The following is a 16,614-nucleotide window of genomic DNA, read 5'->3' on the forward strand; positions in this document are numbered from 1 at the left end:
TACTGGCCAGTAACCGTTCCCCCAAATGGCTGGGGTCACACAAAAGTAGATCCAAAAGAAATGGGAAATATAAAGCTAGATGTACTCCTGGCTTTGTATATCTTTGCACTACAATACACAAAGTAATGCACATTATACAGGATGCATATGTGTTACACAACAGATATATCATTATCCATACAAATAGAAAAGTCATATATAGTATCCAATATTAGAATAAATATGCCAAACTCTTACTCCATTCTTTATAGCAGAGGTCCCAACCATCTGGCCGCAAATTCCCTCAGTTGAACCTTCTGCATCTTCCATTTTCCTCCCAGCAGTACCACAGAATAGGGGGTCAAAGAAATTAGAAGATGCCCTGCACACCCAATCACTGCCCTGGAAGTATAATATAACTATACAGTACAACAGAGCATTGAATGGATATGTGGGGGACTATTACTGGTGGGGGCAAAGTTAGGCGACTATTATTGCAAGTGTCCCCCCACAGGTAGTCGCATTGGTTATGTTGGGGTGCGATATGAGGGCATGCCATTACAATTATAGCACCCCCCCCCCAGGGGGAGTACTATTACCTGTAGGGTAGACCAAACCCCACTCCCCAACTAGAACCACCCCCCATCAGGCCGCAGAAAATTGGTCTTGAATGAAACTGGTCCTTGGTACAAAAAAGGTTGGGGACCGCTGTATAATCGTACGATATTATTATGGAGGTGATAAGATAGCGACGGGATGATCTGAAGAAATGTCCAAAAAAATGATCAACACATGGAAGAGATTATCCAAGGGTTAAGTATCAGTTTTAAGGGCATAATTAACGAGCGGATGTGGCAAGCGGTAAAATGGCAATGAAGAGTTATAAAGAGGCCAGCACATGGGACGTTAGGGGTTAATTTGGCATGTGTGCAAGAAAGAGTGTGACAACCGCCACATCCATGACATGGTATGTATGTGCCACAAATACACCTGCCATGCAGTCATGTGGTTTAATGCAGCTTTATAGATGCCATATGCCAGGTATTAGAGGTCAGTGGCAGGAATCTTCTCATTCACTTCTATAGTAAATTATCAGTGGTGCAAAACACATAATACAATAATAATAATAATAACAATAATACATAATCTAATAAAGTGTATGGCTGGCTGTATGGAGGCACACTACCTGGGTCAGCCAGGTGGAGGCACACTACCTGGGGCAGGTCTACGGAAGCGCACAACTTGCAGCAGCCGTACGGAGGCGCACTACCTGGGGTATCCCTATTATTGTGTACTACCTGGGGCAGCCGTGCGGAGGAGCACAACTTGCAGCAGCTGTAGAGAGGCGCACTACCTGGGGCAGCCATACGGAGGCGCAATGCCTGGGGCAGCCGTGCAGAGGCGCAATACCTGGGACATCCCTATTATGGTGTACTACCTGGGGCATCCCTATTATGGTGCACAACCTGGGGCAGCCGTACGGAGGTGCACTACCTGGGGTAGCCCTATTATGGTGCACAACCTGGGGCAGCCGTACGGAGGCGCACTACCTGGGGTATCCCTATTATGGTGCACTACCTGGGGCATCCCTATTATGGTGTACTACCTGGGGCATCCCTATTATGGTGCACTACCTGGGGCAGCCGTACGGAGGCGCACTACCTGGGGTATCCCTATTATGGTGCACTACCTGGGGCAGCCGTGAGGAGCTGCACTACCTGGGGTAGCCCTATTATGGTGCACTACCTGGGGCAGCCGTGCGGAGGCGCACTACCTGGGGTATCCCTATTATGGTGCACTACCTGGGGCAGCCGTGAGGAGCTGCACTACCTGGGGTATCCCTATTATGGTGCACTACCTGGGGTAGGTTATTATGGTGCACTACCTGGAGGCGCTCTACCTATTGCAGCGGTATGGAGGCACCCTACCTGAGGCAGCTGCACTACCTGGAACAGTCCTATGGTGGCGCACTACTTGGGGCAGCTGTATAGAGGCCACTACTTGTGGCCACAGTCACAGTACCGGACTGCTCTAGGAGCTGTGGAACTACAAGCCCCAGCATATCCTCTAAGTTTACTCTGGCAAAGCATGCTGGGAGTTGTAGTCTCAGAACATCTGGAGAGTCACAGGTTGGAGACCAAGTGTGAACACAACAGAAACTTCTAGGAAACTTTAGTGCTGGGGACACTTCTATAATAGAGAGGCAAATGGCCACTAAGTAGTAGTCACACACTAGTCCCGGGCGCACGTCTCCTACCCAGCCGGCTGATGTTCATCAGGGTCACTCTCCGGCTCGTCTCCTCAAGGATCTGCTCCTGGGACTTGGTCCGGGAGGGTCTTCTGCCGATGCACTGCATGTTGTCCCCCACAACATGAGCTCCGTGGCCGCTGCCCGGACACCCCCCTCAGCGCTGCTGTCACCCGGTTCTCTGATTACTACTAGAAGCCTGAGGGAAGACGGGAGAGTCCATAAAGGAGGAGGCGGGAGGGGGGTGGAGAACGGGAGGAGGGGACGGGGAGGAAACGTCAGAAAGTAGAGGAAACAGGAAAAAATCGGTGCGAGTTGTGTGGACACCGGGGACGGGTGACTGGTGGGATAAGGGGAAGCACGGGGTACATGGAAGGGCACTACACAGAGGGCACAGGCACCTCAGGTGCCACTGAATACAACTGGGCACATCCCTAGGTACAAGAGCGGGCGGTGGTTACCCATAGCAACACGTCAAGTCACAGCAGTATATGGACTATATACATAGGCTACATATAGATATATACACAGGCTACATATAGATATATACACAGGCTACATATAGATATATACACAGGCTACATATAGATATATACATAGGCTACATATAGATATATACACAGGCTACATATAGATATATACATAGGCTACATATAGATATATACACAGGCTACATATAGATATATACACAGGCTACATATAGATATATACACAGGCTACATATAGATATATACACAGGCTACATATAGATATATACACAGGCTGCATATAGATATATACATAGGCTGCATATAGATATATACATAGGCTGCATATAGATATATACACAGGCTGCATATAGATATATACACAGGCTGCATAGATATATACACAGGCTACATATAGATATATACATAGGCTACATATAGATATATACATAGGCTACATATAGATATATACACAGGCTACATATAGATATATACATAGGCTACATATAGATATATACACAGGCTACATATAGATATATACACAGGCTGCATATAGATATATACACAGGCTACATATAGATATATACATAGGCTGCATATAGATATATACATAGGCTGCATATAGATATATACATAGGCTGCATATAGATATATACATAGGCTACATATAGATATATACATAGGCTGCATATAGATATATACATAGGCTACATATAGATATATACACAGGCTGCATATAGATATATACACAGGCTACATATAGATATATACACAGGCTACATATAGATATATACACAGGCTACATATAGATATATACATAGGCTACATATAGATATATACACAGGCTACATATAGATATATACACAGGCTACATATAGATATATACACAGGCTACATATAGATATATACATAGGCTACATATAGATATATACACAGGCTACATATAGATATATACACAGGCTGCATATAGATATATACACAGGCTACATATAGATATATACATAGGCTGCATATAGATATATACACAGGCTACATATAGATATATACACAGGCTACATATAGATATATACACAGGCTACATATAGATATATACACAGGCTACATATAGATATATACATAGGCTACATATAGATATATACACAGGCTACATATAGATATATACACAGGCTGCATATAGATATATACACAGGCTACATATAGATATATACATAGGCTGCATATAGATATATACACAGGCTACATATAGATATATACATAGGCTACATATAGATATATACACAGGCTACATATAGATATATACACAGGCTACATATAGATATATACACAGGCTGCATATAGATATATACACAGGCTGCATATAGATATATACATAGGCTGCATATAGATATATACACAGGCTACATATAGATATATACATAGGCTACATATAGATATATACATAGGCTACATATAGATATATACACAGGCTGCATATAGATATATACACAGGCTACATATAGATATATACACAGGCTGCATATAGATATATACACAGGCTGCATATAGATATATACACAGGCTGCATATAGATATATACACAGGCTGCATATAGATATATACACAGGCTACATATAGATATATACACAGGCTACATATAGCTATATACTCATATGGGGCTTCCAGACATTACCGTCACTAACACTGAATCCATATACGTTGGACAGCGATCTGACCCTTACCCCTATCCTGTGCAAGGGGATAAGTGTCTTTAGTGACAAAATCCCTGAAGCCCACACCCTATGTAGTGAAATGCAGCTAGAAAGCAGAATAGGTTTTTTTATGCAGTATTTTTTCCCCTATTAAATATACAGGGCTAACACTCGCGATTCTGCAGAGAAAATTAACACGCATTTTTCAAAATCTTACTGGGACTGCATTTCCGCAACACAGGGCTCCAGGTAGTGGACATGCCGCACCTAAAACCACTGTTTTATACTACCTACAAAACTGATAGGGTTCTGGCTAATCCCATCCACACATTGCAGAAAAATATCAACAGCAGAAATGCGGCTACTTCAAAAACCGTTGCGTTTTTGTAAATCGCAGCATGTCACTTATACCTACGGAAACACTGGCTTTTTTGGTATAGGTGTCATTGAAGTAGTTTTACTCTGCGGACTTTCTGAGAAAAACACTGCGGAAAAAATTGTAATGCGTTTCCGCCATGGTTATTCCCACAGTGCTTAGACTTAAAGGGATAGTCTGGTAATTACAAGTTATCCTCCTCCATCCACATTATTAACCACCTCTGCATCCATACTTCTTGTGATCTTGGTGGTCCCGGCAGTCCAATGCCCAGCAGTCTAGCAGTTATCCCCTATCTGGTGAATTGCTGTTGTGGTGTTTTTGGCGCCTTGGCTTTTACCAGTGAAACAAGTTGAGAGCGATTTATCACAAATGGCAGCTTATCCCTTACAAGTTTGGGGCGGCTCACCTTACAATTGCTCATAGTCAGGTGTCTGTCCTGTTTGTATGTAGTAAGACGTGTGATTTGACATGTAAATGACTTAGTATAGTAATCCCATCATATTGGGTGAGTAGTGCTAGCAGAAAGACCTGAATTGGAGTCACACCCCTGCCAAATATTTTGACTACTAATAATGTGACAAAATACTTAAAATAGCAATAAAATGACAAGTCATAAATCAGCGACATAAGGTGACATGCATCCAGCTGTGTGCGTGTCGCTGGGCTGTGATTGAACAGCACTTGAATGACAGCTTGGTGCCACCCATGCCTCCCCAGCCCCATTCATTGATGTCAATGAGCATGGGCTTTTTTCTGATAGACAGAAAAGTAAGGAATACTATGTTTTTCCTTCAAAAAATACATAGCAATATATTACAGACATAGACACACATATGCTGAGAAGAGAAGATAAACTAGGAGTCCATAGCAGCTAAGGAACAGAAGAAGGAAGAATTCATAATCATCCTTGTACATCCTTGGCTCTACTGAAGAACTGCGCAGGCGCCGGGAGCACCGGAGATGAGTAAATGAGACTCATCGGAATCATCTCTAGTAGTAAAATATCCATTTACCCTGTACAACCCCTTTAAAGTAGATAAAGGGGATTTTCAGAAACTAAAATATTGATGACTCAATTCTAGGTAAGTATTAAAGGGGTTGTCCAGGGAAAATTTTCCCCTTGTTCCGGTGTCTTTTCCTTCTTCTCACTTCACCTGCTCCGACTGGTTTCTTCTGGCGTTGCAAATACCACTTTTCTCTGTGTGGGAAACACACAGACCCCATTATAGTCTATGGGGTCCGTTTGGTTTCTTAGGTAAACGCTTTTTAACGTGTCCGTTATTCCGTTCGGGGGTCCCCAAGTAAACTCCCGGAATGTAATACTGAACGCAGATGTGAACCGGGCCTGAGGCCAATCAACGGCTTCAACACAACACCGGAAGGGACCTGCTGGAGCAGGTGGGTGAAGTAGGAGACACCGGAGTAACGGGGACAGGTGAGTATATATTTTTTTATTTTTGCCTGGACAACAACTTGAGGTTTATTTTTTTTTTAAATGCAGGCATGGATGGATTTAAAACAGGGCAATACTAAATAGACTTGTAGGTGGTTTAGTCTCCCAAATTGCCCTGACAGGTTCCCTTTAAATGGACCTGCTAACTGGATATTAAAAAAAATGTATTCTGAATGGAGCCTAAGGCCAATTGTACATTGAACTTCTTTAGCAACCCCTTTGATGGCTGGCAATCTGTGTAAATCTTTATGACATACAAGGAGAAATAAAAAACCAAGCCAATTAATGCCAGAACTAGCAGCTAGTCAATATACAGCCAGGGAGAAAAGCTGTGGCACAAAAGAGGCATGACTTTGTAAGGGACAGTGACAGCGGATAGGACTATTGGCAAGCTTGTGTGTTGTGGTTGGGAAATACACCAGAAAAGCCCAGATAGACAAGGAAAGGAGAAGTGGAGGACTCTGATCAGAGAAGATATCACTGAATGGGGATAGTTTTTGTGACTTAAAGGATTTTCCGGGCCAAAAATGAATTTTCAAAGAAATTAGTGCCATTAATAGGTTAATACGGTATGTGCACCCAAATAACTTTTAGCAGTGCTTTGAGTGATTTCTGGGAGCTCGTGGCATCCTCTGCATTTCATTACATCGGCAACTTCCAATTCTGTGCCTTTTCTTGAACTCCCATGATTCCTTAGGCTGCACTTAGAGCTGACCCACTCCACCTCTCTTTCTCACTCACTCCCCCTCCCAGTTTCCCTAGCTAGCCTGCCCAATACACCCTCAGCAGCCATGTTTAGACTCGTAGTTCTTACTCAATAACGTTTTCCTTCAACTTTAATATTGTAATCACTTAAGTATATCATTATCACAGGCCAGCCAGCAGTAATTTTAAGCCCCCCCCCCCAGTACAATGCTCCACATTGGCCCCGCATACTATAATATTTTCCACAGTGGCCCCTGCACAGTATAATATGCTCCACAGTGGCCCCAAAACAGTATAATATTCTCCACAGTAGCCCCCACACAGTATAATATGCTCCACAGTGACCCCACACAGTATAATATGCTCCACAGTGGCCCCCAAACAGTATAATATACTCCACAGTGGCCCCCAAATAGTATAATATGCTCCACAGTGGCCCCACACAGTATAATATGCTCCACAGTGGCCCCCACACAGTATAATATGCTCCACAGTGGCCCCCACACAGTATAATATGCTCCACAGTGGCCCTTTCACAGTATAATATGCTCCACAGTGGCCCCCTGCACAGTATAATATGCTCCACAGTGGCCCCCCACACAGTATAATATGCTCCACAGTGGCCCCCCACACAGTATAATATGCTCCACAGTGGCCCCCACACAGTATAATATGCTCCACAGTGGCCCCCACACAGTACAATATGCTCCACAGTGGCCCTTTCACAGTATAATATGCTCCACAGTGGCCCCACACACAGTATAATATGCTCCACAGTGGCCCCTGCACAGTATAATATGCTCCACAATGGCCCCTGCACAGTATAATATGCTCCACAGTGGCCCCCTGCACAGTATAATATGCTCCACAGTGGCCCCCTGCACAGTATAATATGCTCCACAGTGGCCCCCACACAGTATAATATACTCCACAGTAGCCCCCACACAGTATAATATGCTCCACAATGGCCCCTGCACAGTATAATATGCTCCACAGTGGCCCCCTGCACAGTATAATATGCTCCACAGTTGCCTCACACAGTATAACGCTCCACAGTGGCCCCTGCACAGTATTATGTTCCATATATGAGCTACATATATTACAGTGTAACAAAGCAAAATTGTTAATAGATGTAATTTAGAAAGTTGGAGAGAGGGGGGACATAGGTACCTTATTATTAAAATAGTCATTTATCCTAGACAACTCCTTTAAAGTAGGTAAAGGGTATTTTCAGAAACTAAAATGTTGATGACCTATTCTTAGGAAAGGTCATTGTTGTCATCATCAGATCAGTGCATGGCCAACACCCAGCACACCCATCGATCAGCTATTTGATGCAGCAGCACCACTTGTACCGCATCCGCTTCACAAGCTAGTGATGTCAAAACACACTTGTAAAAATCTTGGCCCAAGATTTTTATTATAACTTGTGACAGATTTCTGGAGTCACTTATACAGGAATTTTACACAAGTTCCTTACTGGTGTAGACTTCCATTCTAGAGCACGGGGTGCATGCGATTTATTAAGAGGCTCACCTCTATTGCAGTGGCCATAGTATAGCATGACAGCCATCTAAATAAAGAAGCGACTATGTAATACATCTGTGACACCACTATACTCTAATGAGGTGAGGGAAAATTAACTGTCCAGATGGGGCTATCCCTTTAAAGCATACCTGTAATTTACACCCTGGTCACACTATGGGTTGCTCCAAATCCTGCACAACCCCTTTAACTTCTCAGAATAAGCTGCTATGTGTGTATATGTGAGGGCAACACTTTCTGGTTATTTTATGATGTATATTTTGCATCTCTGAGCTGGTGGGTGGAGACTACTGTACTGTAGCTGCCACACAGTGAGTAGAGGAGAATCTGCTTTATATGACTGTCTTTCTCTCATTCACAGTCCTAGGACCGTGCAGGACATATAAAAGAAGTACTGATGTGAGTCAAGTGCTTTGGCTGTGATGGAAAGCTCCAGGATCAGACTAAAATCTCTCTCTCTTCTCTTATCTCCCTCTTTGCCTGCTCTTTCCTCTCCATAGACTTCTATAGTGATCTGGGACATGTGACCTGCAATCATGTCTCCAGGGATTTTCAAAGTGAAACTCCCTTTAGCAGAGGAGGAGGGCAGGGAAAAGGCCTGACAGCGGCAGAAAGAAGCTATTTCCTCTGATATGATATATTACAAAGTTTCTTGAAGTCACATATACTACGGTATTCATTTGTTGAAATGGCAGTGCCTGTTTCAGGCTCCATTCACTTGGGCATTGTCCACATGTGCACTGAACACTGACATAATGGATCATATTTATGAAGACTGGCGTGTTGAATGCCAGTCTTCAGAACTTTGAAACTGGCGAAATAAATGCCTTATTTATGAGGAGGAGCACGCCTCTTCTTAAATGCCAGGCTGTGTGCCTAGGCTGGCATAAATGATCTTAAAGGGGTATTCCCACCTCGCATACTCACCAGTCTTCACTGCTGTAAAATCTTCTTTCTTCCTGGTTTCTTGCGTCATTTGGTGGGCGGGGTTTCACATGCAAAAGGCGGTTTAGCTCCGCCCCAAATACAGTGTGTAGCTCCGCCCACCACATAGCGTGATCCTATGGGGCGGCTGAAGGGCCTGTGATGTCATCAAAGGTCCTCAAACAACACTATATGCACAATATTGAACTATGAAGTACAGGCAGGAGCAACTCCATTCTGTTACATACAGAGACTGCCTGTCTCTGCCATAATGAACACAATTGAATTAGCTAGCCTGATAACTGGGAGAACAGAAGACAAGTTCAGAAATGAAAGCAGCTCCTCTCCCCTATCTGAGAGCAGGACCTAGGTCACGTGGTGTAGACACAGGAATAGCTAGATACACAGGCTCGCTCTCGTGCACTTAGCCCCTCCTCCCTCCCCCCTGAGAGAAGCAGATACATCACTTGACTTTTGAGCAGATAAGTCAGGGCTGTGCCAACAATGAATTGAATAAATGAATTGAATAAAGTAAGATAGTGGACAAACAAAGCAGTTTTGCTGAAGTAGTGTATTTAGGAAAAGTCTTAAATCCACATTAACAAGCAGTATAGATAGGATCCTTGTGTTGGGACAACCCCTTTAAATTTAGAGCCCCCTCCAGTTTGGCTTTCATAGTGGTGTGGGGTGTGTAAAAAAAAAAGTCAACAATTATTTTCCCAACTGGCATGTAAAAGTCTGTGGTGTAAAAGAGTTTTTACGCCAAATATCTGACGTAAACTAAACAATAAATATGCTCCTTTATAGTTATTGGGCCAATTCACATGTCTGATTTTCTGCATGGACCAAAAAAATTGCAGCAAGCACTAGTTTTGACTCACCACAAAGCACTGAATGTAAGCCTGAATAGGATCTACATTGCAAAAAATATCCCTGTATATTTGCCAAATAAAAGAAACCAGGAATTGCTGGTTACATAAGTAACATGATACTCAAATAGCGACATCTAGTGTTGAGATTGTGAATGACATTTACACTGCAATGAATTAATTTTAATATGAACAAATCTCATAGACAATCTCAAATCTGTAGAAAGAGCAGGGCTGCCGATAGGCCAGTATTACTGCTACTGGCGTCAGGGGCCCGGCCAAATTGAAAAATGGAGGGGGCCCGGTTTTGGCCCGCCAGCGTGTGCCGGCCCCCTGGCACCCACAGCAGTCATTGTATGTCCGATTTCAACCCAGATCTGCGTCCAGAGGATGCAGATCTGAGTTGAACACATACGCGGGCTACGGCAAGGAGCTGACACAGTTCAGCTCCTTGCTTTGCTGCTGCGTGTACACTAGTCACTGTGTAGACGCGATGTGATGACGTCACATCACGTCTACAACTGTGTGAGAGAGAGGCGCGCAGAGAGCAGCCGCGGCGAGTGAACGAGGAGAAGGTAAGTGTAATGTGTACAGTACACTGAGGTGGAACGTGACACTGGGGGCAGATGAAGGAGAGGACGGCATGACACTGGGGGCAGAGATGGAGGGACATGAATCTGGGGGCAGAGATGAGGGGACATGAATCTGGGGGCAGAGATGGAGGGGACATGAATCTGGGGGCAGAGATGGAGAGGACATGAATCTGGGGGCAGAGATGGAGAGGACATGAATCTGGGGGCAGATATAGAGAGGACATGAATCTGGGGGCAGAGATGCAGGGACATGAATCTGGAGGCAGAGATGTGGAGACCATGAATCTGGGGGCAGAGATGGAGGGGACATGAATCTGGGGGCAGAGATGTGGGGACATGAAACTGGAGACAGAGATGGAGGGGACATAAAACTGGGGGCAGAAATGGAGGGGGAGACATGAAACTGGGGGCAGATGAAGGGTGTATATGAAGCTGGGGGAGAGATAGAGGGGGGACATATAATTTATGGGTGACTGTAGGAGGATTATACTGTGTGCGGGCACATGAAAAATTAATGAGAATGGGCGGGATCAACATAAAAGTTGGGTGAGGCTAAATTTGCCGCGGCGCGCCGCACATTTTATCCCTCTTTTGGTTCTTCAAAGGTTGGGAGGTATGGGTACAGGGGGCAATGGAAAGATGTTAGAAGGTGGACGGGGGAGGGGGGGATTGTTGGGGCATCGGGTGTGCGGCACTGCGGAGAGGGAACTGGGGCAATAATATATAATATATAAGTTTTTAGCTGGAGAACTACAAAGCATACAATACCTCCAAAGGTATGTGTGCTTTGTATTAATAATGATGTAGGCTATGCTACTAGCATAGCAGCCTGTTTGAGGGTGGGACTTTCACTTTAAAGGAGTGTTCACATTGCGTTTTTGGCCTCCCTTGCCGGGATATGTTGGTAACCAGTCACAATCAGCTACCCACTTATCCCTGCACAGAGAACTGCAGGCCCCCCTTTTTTTTTAATGGCCAGTTCTTTGTGCAGGGATAAGTTGACAGCTGATTCTGACTGGTTACCAACGTATCCCGACAAGGGAGGCCAAAAACGCAATGTGAAAAAGCCCTGAGGATTTATTAGGAGGGCTCTTATAGATGGTGTTGGCTCTCTATAGGCGCTGTCACACGTAGCAGATTTTACCTGCAAATAGAATCTGATTAAGCCTTGTAATGCTGCTAAATAAAGGGAAATGTAATACATAATTGGTATGTCGCAAAATAAAGTAGTTTTAAAATGGGGGGGGCCCAGACACTTAGGCTGTATGGTGCCCCAAAATTCCTGATGGCGGCCCTGAGACAGAGCAATGACTGTTCTATGATGCCTCCCAAAAATGAGGCCCCCTTGGATGAATAAAATATGCCACTATCGGTTTTGAAAGCGTCCTACATTTCACTTCTTTTCGTAAATTCCTGTGCTGTATTATCCTGACTGACTGCGCTGGCCACACTGCAAGCTGCTCATATAGTTGGAGATGAAATTGCCACTGAAGCCTGTACGTTAGCAGAAGGGTGAACATGGTAGAGGAAAATGGTGAGGAATTTGGTGTGGAATTTCAGCGCTGAAAAAAAAGCCTCCCATTGACTTCAATGGGTTCCTTTTTCTGTTCCTCCGTGTGAATGGACCCTAAAAGTCAAGTGATGAGCTCTGAAAATCTTCAATGGGCATGTACAGATTTATCTTAAGTAGACACAGGGGGTTAGACATGCTGCACCCTGACAAGTTCCCTTTTTGACTGGTATACAGAATGTCCATCCTAATAAATTTCCCCCATATTAAATGTAGTATGGAGCTGTATGTGCCGTGTGAATGGACCCGTAGATAGTTTAGCTTCACCTGAATCAAGTGGTGTTTGCCCCTTGTGAATTGGTGCCTCTGTTACATAGATATGGCTCTGTTCAGACCACACTTAGAACATCCATTTGAAGCCCGGATCACATCTGTGTTTGGGCCAATCCGTTCCCCTCTCCACAGGAAAAATGCAGAGAGAAAAGTCCTGCAAGCAGCATTTTACTCTCCGCATTTTTCGTGCAGAAACCGAGTGGAACTCACACGTACCCCATTATAGTCTATGAGGTCCGCCGGTTTCCTAAGGTAACCACCTGAACGGAAACCCGAATGCAGATGTAAACAGGGCCTAAATGATACAAACTGATGGTCATCCATTTAAGTAGACATAAAGGTTAAAAAGACATCCATTTCTGTCTGCTTTTTTGTACGGTCACAAAAGTATGGTATACTATGTTTTTGTGTCTATGTAAACAGATGACCACCAGTTTGCATCCCTTTGTGTCCGTTTTTTGCATCAATTAGACAGATGTTCTAAATGGACGTAAAAAATGTTTATCAGATATGCGTTTGTCAATATGCAATTGAGCTGCCTGAAGCAATGAGGGCATTGTCATTGCCCAAAAGAGGTAAGTGATAACTTTTTAACTTTTCGTTACTCCAAGCTAATTTCCTTGGTCAGGGTTGATATGCTGGGATCTGGTAACAGATTCTCTATAACTCAGTACTGTAATAACACAAGGTGAATTTTCCTTATGTGCTGTATTAAGGTAAGTTCACATGGGAGTTTTTTAAGCCGGATTTTGACGCGGAATCAGTGTCAGAATCCAGCTCAAAAAAACTCCTCCCATTGACTTCAATGGGAGCCGTTCACTTCTTTTTTCCGCTAGCAGTTTTGTGCCGCTCGCAGAAAAAAGAAGCGACCTGCCCTTTCTTGCCGTGGAATCCGCCACAGCGTCTGCAGCGCGAACACACTCCCTCCCGACTAGGCCCATTCATTTGGGCCTAATCCAGAGCGGAATGCCATGACTGGATGCCGATGCATCCAGTCGCGGCTAGCCGTTTTTTTTGCAGGGGATTCTTAGGCGGCCTCCACGTCAAAATCCAGCCTGTGAACTTACCCTGTGTTGCATTATGATGCCTGTGATGTGACATTGCTGTTTATTAAAGGGATTCTACCACTAAATATGTATTTTTTGTGCTTTAGACGTTGGAATAGCCTTTAGAAAGGCTATTTGTCTCTTACCTTTAGACATGGTCTCCGTGCCACCGTTCCTTAGAAACACCGTTTTTTACCGATATGCAAATGAGTTATCTCGCAGCAATGGGGGCGGGCCCCAGCACTCAAACGGCGATGGGGGCGTCTCCACTGCTGCCAGAGAACTCTCTCCAGCGATGCCTCCATATTCACTAATAGAGCCAACTGCGCATGCCGGCCGGCGGCCATTACGCTCTTCTAAGTCTACGCTGAACAAAATATGGCCACCGGCTGGCATGCGCAGTTGGCTCTACTAGTGTCTCGCTGGCAGAGCCGACTGCGCAGGCGTCAGAGCTGACGCAGAAGGAAGACGACGAGAGAAGGGGAGGATGCAGCTGAAGATGGAGGCGTCGCTGGAGAGAGTTCTCGGGCAGCAGTGGGGACGCCCCCATCGCCGTTTGAGCGCTGGGGCCTGCCCCCATTGCTGCTAGAGAACTCATTAGCAAACCGGTAAAAATTGGGATTTCTAAGGAATGCCGTCGCGGAGACCACGTCTAAAGGTAAGAGACAAATAGTCTTTCTAAAGGTTATTCCGACATCTAAAGCAGAAAAAAATAGCTATTTAGTGGTAGAATCCCTTTAACCTCTGTTCTGGGATAACATCATGCTCATTATTTCTGGACTGTCTGTGGAGTCAGTAAACCAAACTTCAGACTCAGACTCATTAAACTGACTATTTTTCCCTTCACCCACGACAGCATCGTCCATTATCTCTGTGCTGTCATGGGTTCTGGAAAATTCAATTACCAGTAAGTGTTTATCATTTTCCACAGTTCTTGTACCATAAGAATGCTGAGATTCAAGACTGTAGTGATGGCTGTAAAAGAATTAGAGATATCACTAGCTAAAAACACTGTCTGGAATGTGATTTTATACAGTCCTATGAAAAAGTTTGGGCACCCCTATTAATCTTAATCATTTTTAGTTCTAAATATTTTGGTATTTGCAACAGCCATTTCAGTTTGATATATCTAATAACTGATGGACACAGTAATATTTCAGGATTGAAATGAGGTTTATTGTACTAACAGAAAATGTGCAATATGCATTAAACCAAAATTTGACCGGTGCAAAAGTATGGGCACCTCAACAGAAAAGTGACATTAATATTTAGTAGATCCTCCTTTTGCAAAGATAACAGCCTCTAGTCGCTTCCTGTAGCTTTTAATCAGTTCCTGGATCCTGGATAAAGGTATTTTGGACAAACAATTCAAGTTCAGTTAAGTTAGATGGTCGCCGAGCATGGACAGCCCGCTTCAAATCATCCCACAGATGTTCAATGATATTCAGGTCTGGGGACTGGGATGGCCATTCCAGAACATTGTAATCGTTCCTCTGCATGAATGCCTGAGGATTTGGAGCGGTGTTTTGGATCATTGTCTTGCTGAAATATCTATCCCCAGCGTAACTTCAACTTCGTCACTGATTCTTGAACATTATTCTCAAGAATCTGCTGATACTGAGTGGAATCCATGCGACCCTCAACTTTAACAAGATTCCCGGTGCCGGCATTGGCTACACAGCCCCAAAGCATGATGGAACTTCCACCAAATTTTACAGTGGGTAGCATGTGCTTTTCTTGGAATGCTGTTTCTTTTTGGACGCCATGCATAACGCCTTTTTTTATAACCAAACAACTCAATCTTTGTTTCCAAAATGAAATTGGCTTCTCCAAATGTGCTTTTGCATACCTCAGGCAACTCTATTTGTGGCGTACGTGCAGAAACGGCTTCTTTCTCATCACTCTCCCATACAGCTTCTCCTTGTGCAAAGTGCGCTGTATTGCTGACTGATGCACAGTGACACCATCTGCAGCAAGATGATGCTGCAGCTCTTTGGAGGTGGTCTGTGGATTGCCTTGACTGTTCTCACCATTCTTCTTCTCTGACTTTCTGATATTTTTCTTGGCCTGCCACTTCTGGGCTTAACAAGAACTGTCCCTGTGGTCTTCCATTTCCTTACTATGTTCCTCACAGTGGAAACTGACAGGTTAAATCTCTGAGACAACGTTTTGTATCCTTCCCCTGAACAACTATGTTGAACAATCTTTGTTTTCAGATCATTTGAGAGCGGGCTGTCCATGTTCGGCGACCATCAAACTTAACTGAACTTGAATTGTTTTGTAGAAAGAAATGGTCCAAAATACCTTCATCCAGGATCCAGGAACTGATTAAAAGCTACAGGAAGCGACTAGAGGCTGTTATCTTTGCAAAAGGAGGATCTACTAAATATTAATGTCAGTTTTCTGTTGAGGTGCCCATATTTTTGCACCGGTCAAATTTTGGTTTAATGCATATTGCACATTTTCTGTTAGTACAATAAACCTCATTTCAATCCTGAAATATTACTGTGTCCATCAGTTATTAGATATATCAAACTGAAATGGCTGTTGCAAACACCAAAATATTTAGAACTAAAAATGATTAAGATTAATAGGGGTGCCCAAACTTTTTCATAGGACTGTATGTAGCATGAACTGCACATATTAACTTCACATTCACAACTGTGTTTTGTAACTAGCGATCTCTCAGGTTTAATCTTCAATGAGAATTTCCACTTTCTTGTGATACTAGAGATATTTTTAGAAGTGGTTTAAAAAAGATACAGCCATTTGATATGACACCCCCTTCCCTTTGGTAAATCTTCAGCTCTGCATATTCACTATACAACTATGTACGGACTTTCTCTAGTAACAGCTCAGTAAAGCTGAGTTCACA

At 43.8% G+C, this 16,614-nt stretch overlaps 1 protein-coding gene across 2 annotated transcripts in view; it reads right to left on the reverse strand.

Moving 5' to 3' along the window:
- The window catches only part of PLCD1 (phospholipase C delta 1), a 79,384-nt gene that overhangs the window by 41,572 nt on the left and 21,198 nt on the right, over positions 1 to 16,614 (reverse strand). Inside the window, exon 1 of one of the 2 annotated variants that reach the window (XM_075271489.1) lies at positions 2,237 to 2,415. The exons of the other annotated variant lie outside the window; for it this stretch is intronic. Within the exon in view, the coding sequence (XP_075127590.1) occupies positions 2,237 to 2,336 (100 nt within the window). The 5' untranslated portion in view covers positions 2,337 to 2,415. Of the gene's footprint in view, positions 1 to 2,236; positions 2,416 to 16,614 lie in introns of those variants that run through there. 2 annotated transcript variants of the gene reach the window in all.

The sequence above is a fragment of the Leptodactylus fuscus genome, chromosome 4 (genome assembly GCF_031893055.1).
Source record: "Leptodactylus fuscus isolate aLepFus1 chromosome 4, aLepFus1.hap2, whole genome shotgun sequence".
Lineage (NCBI taxonomy): Eukaryota > Metazoa > Chordata > Amphibia > Anura > Leptodactylidae > Leptodactylus > Leptodactylus fuscus.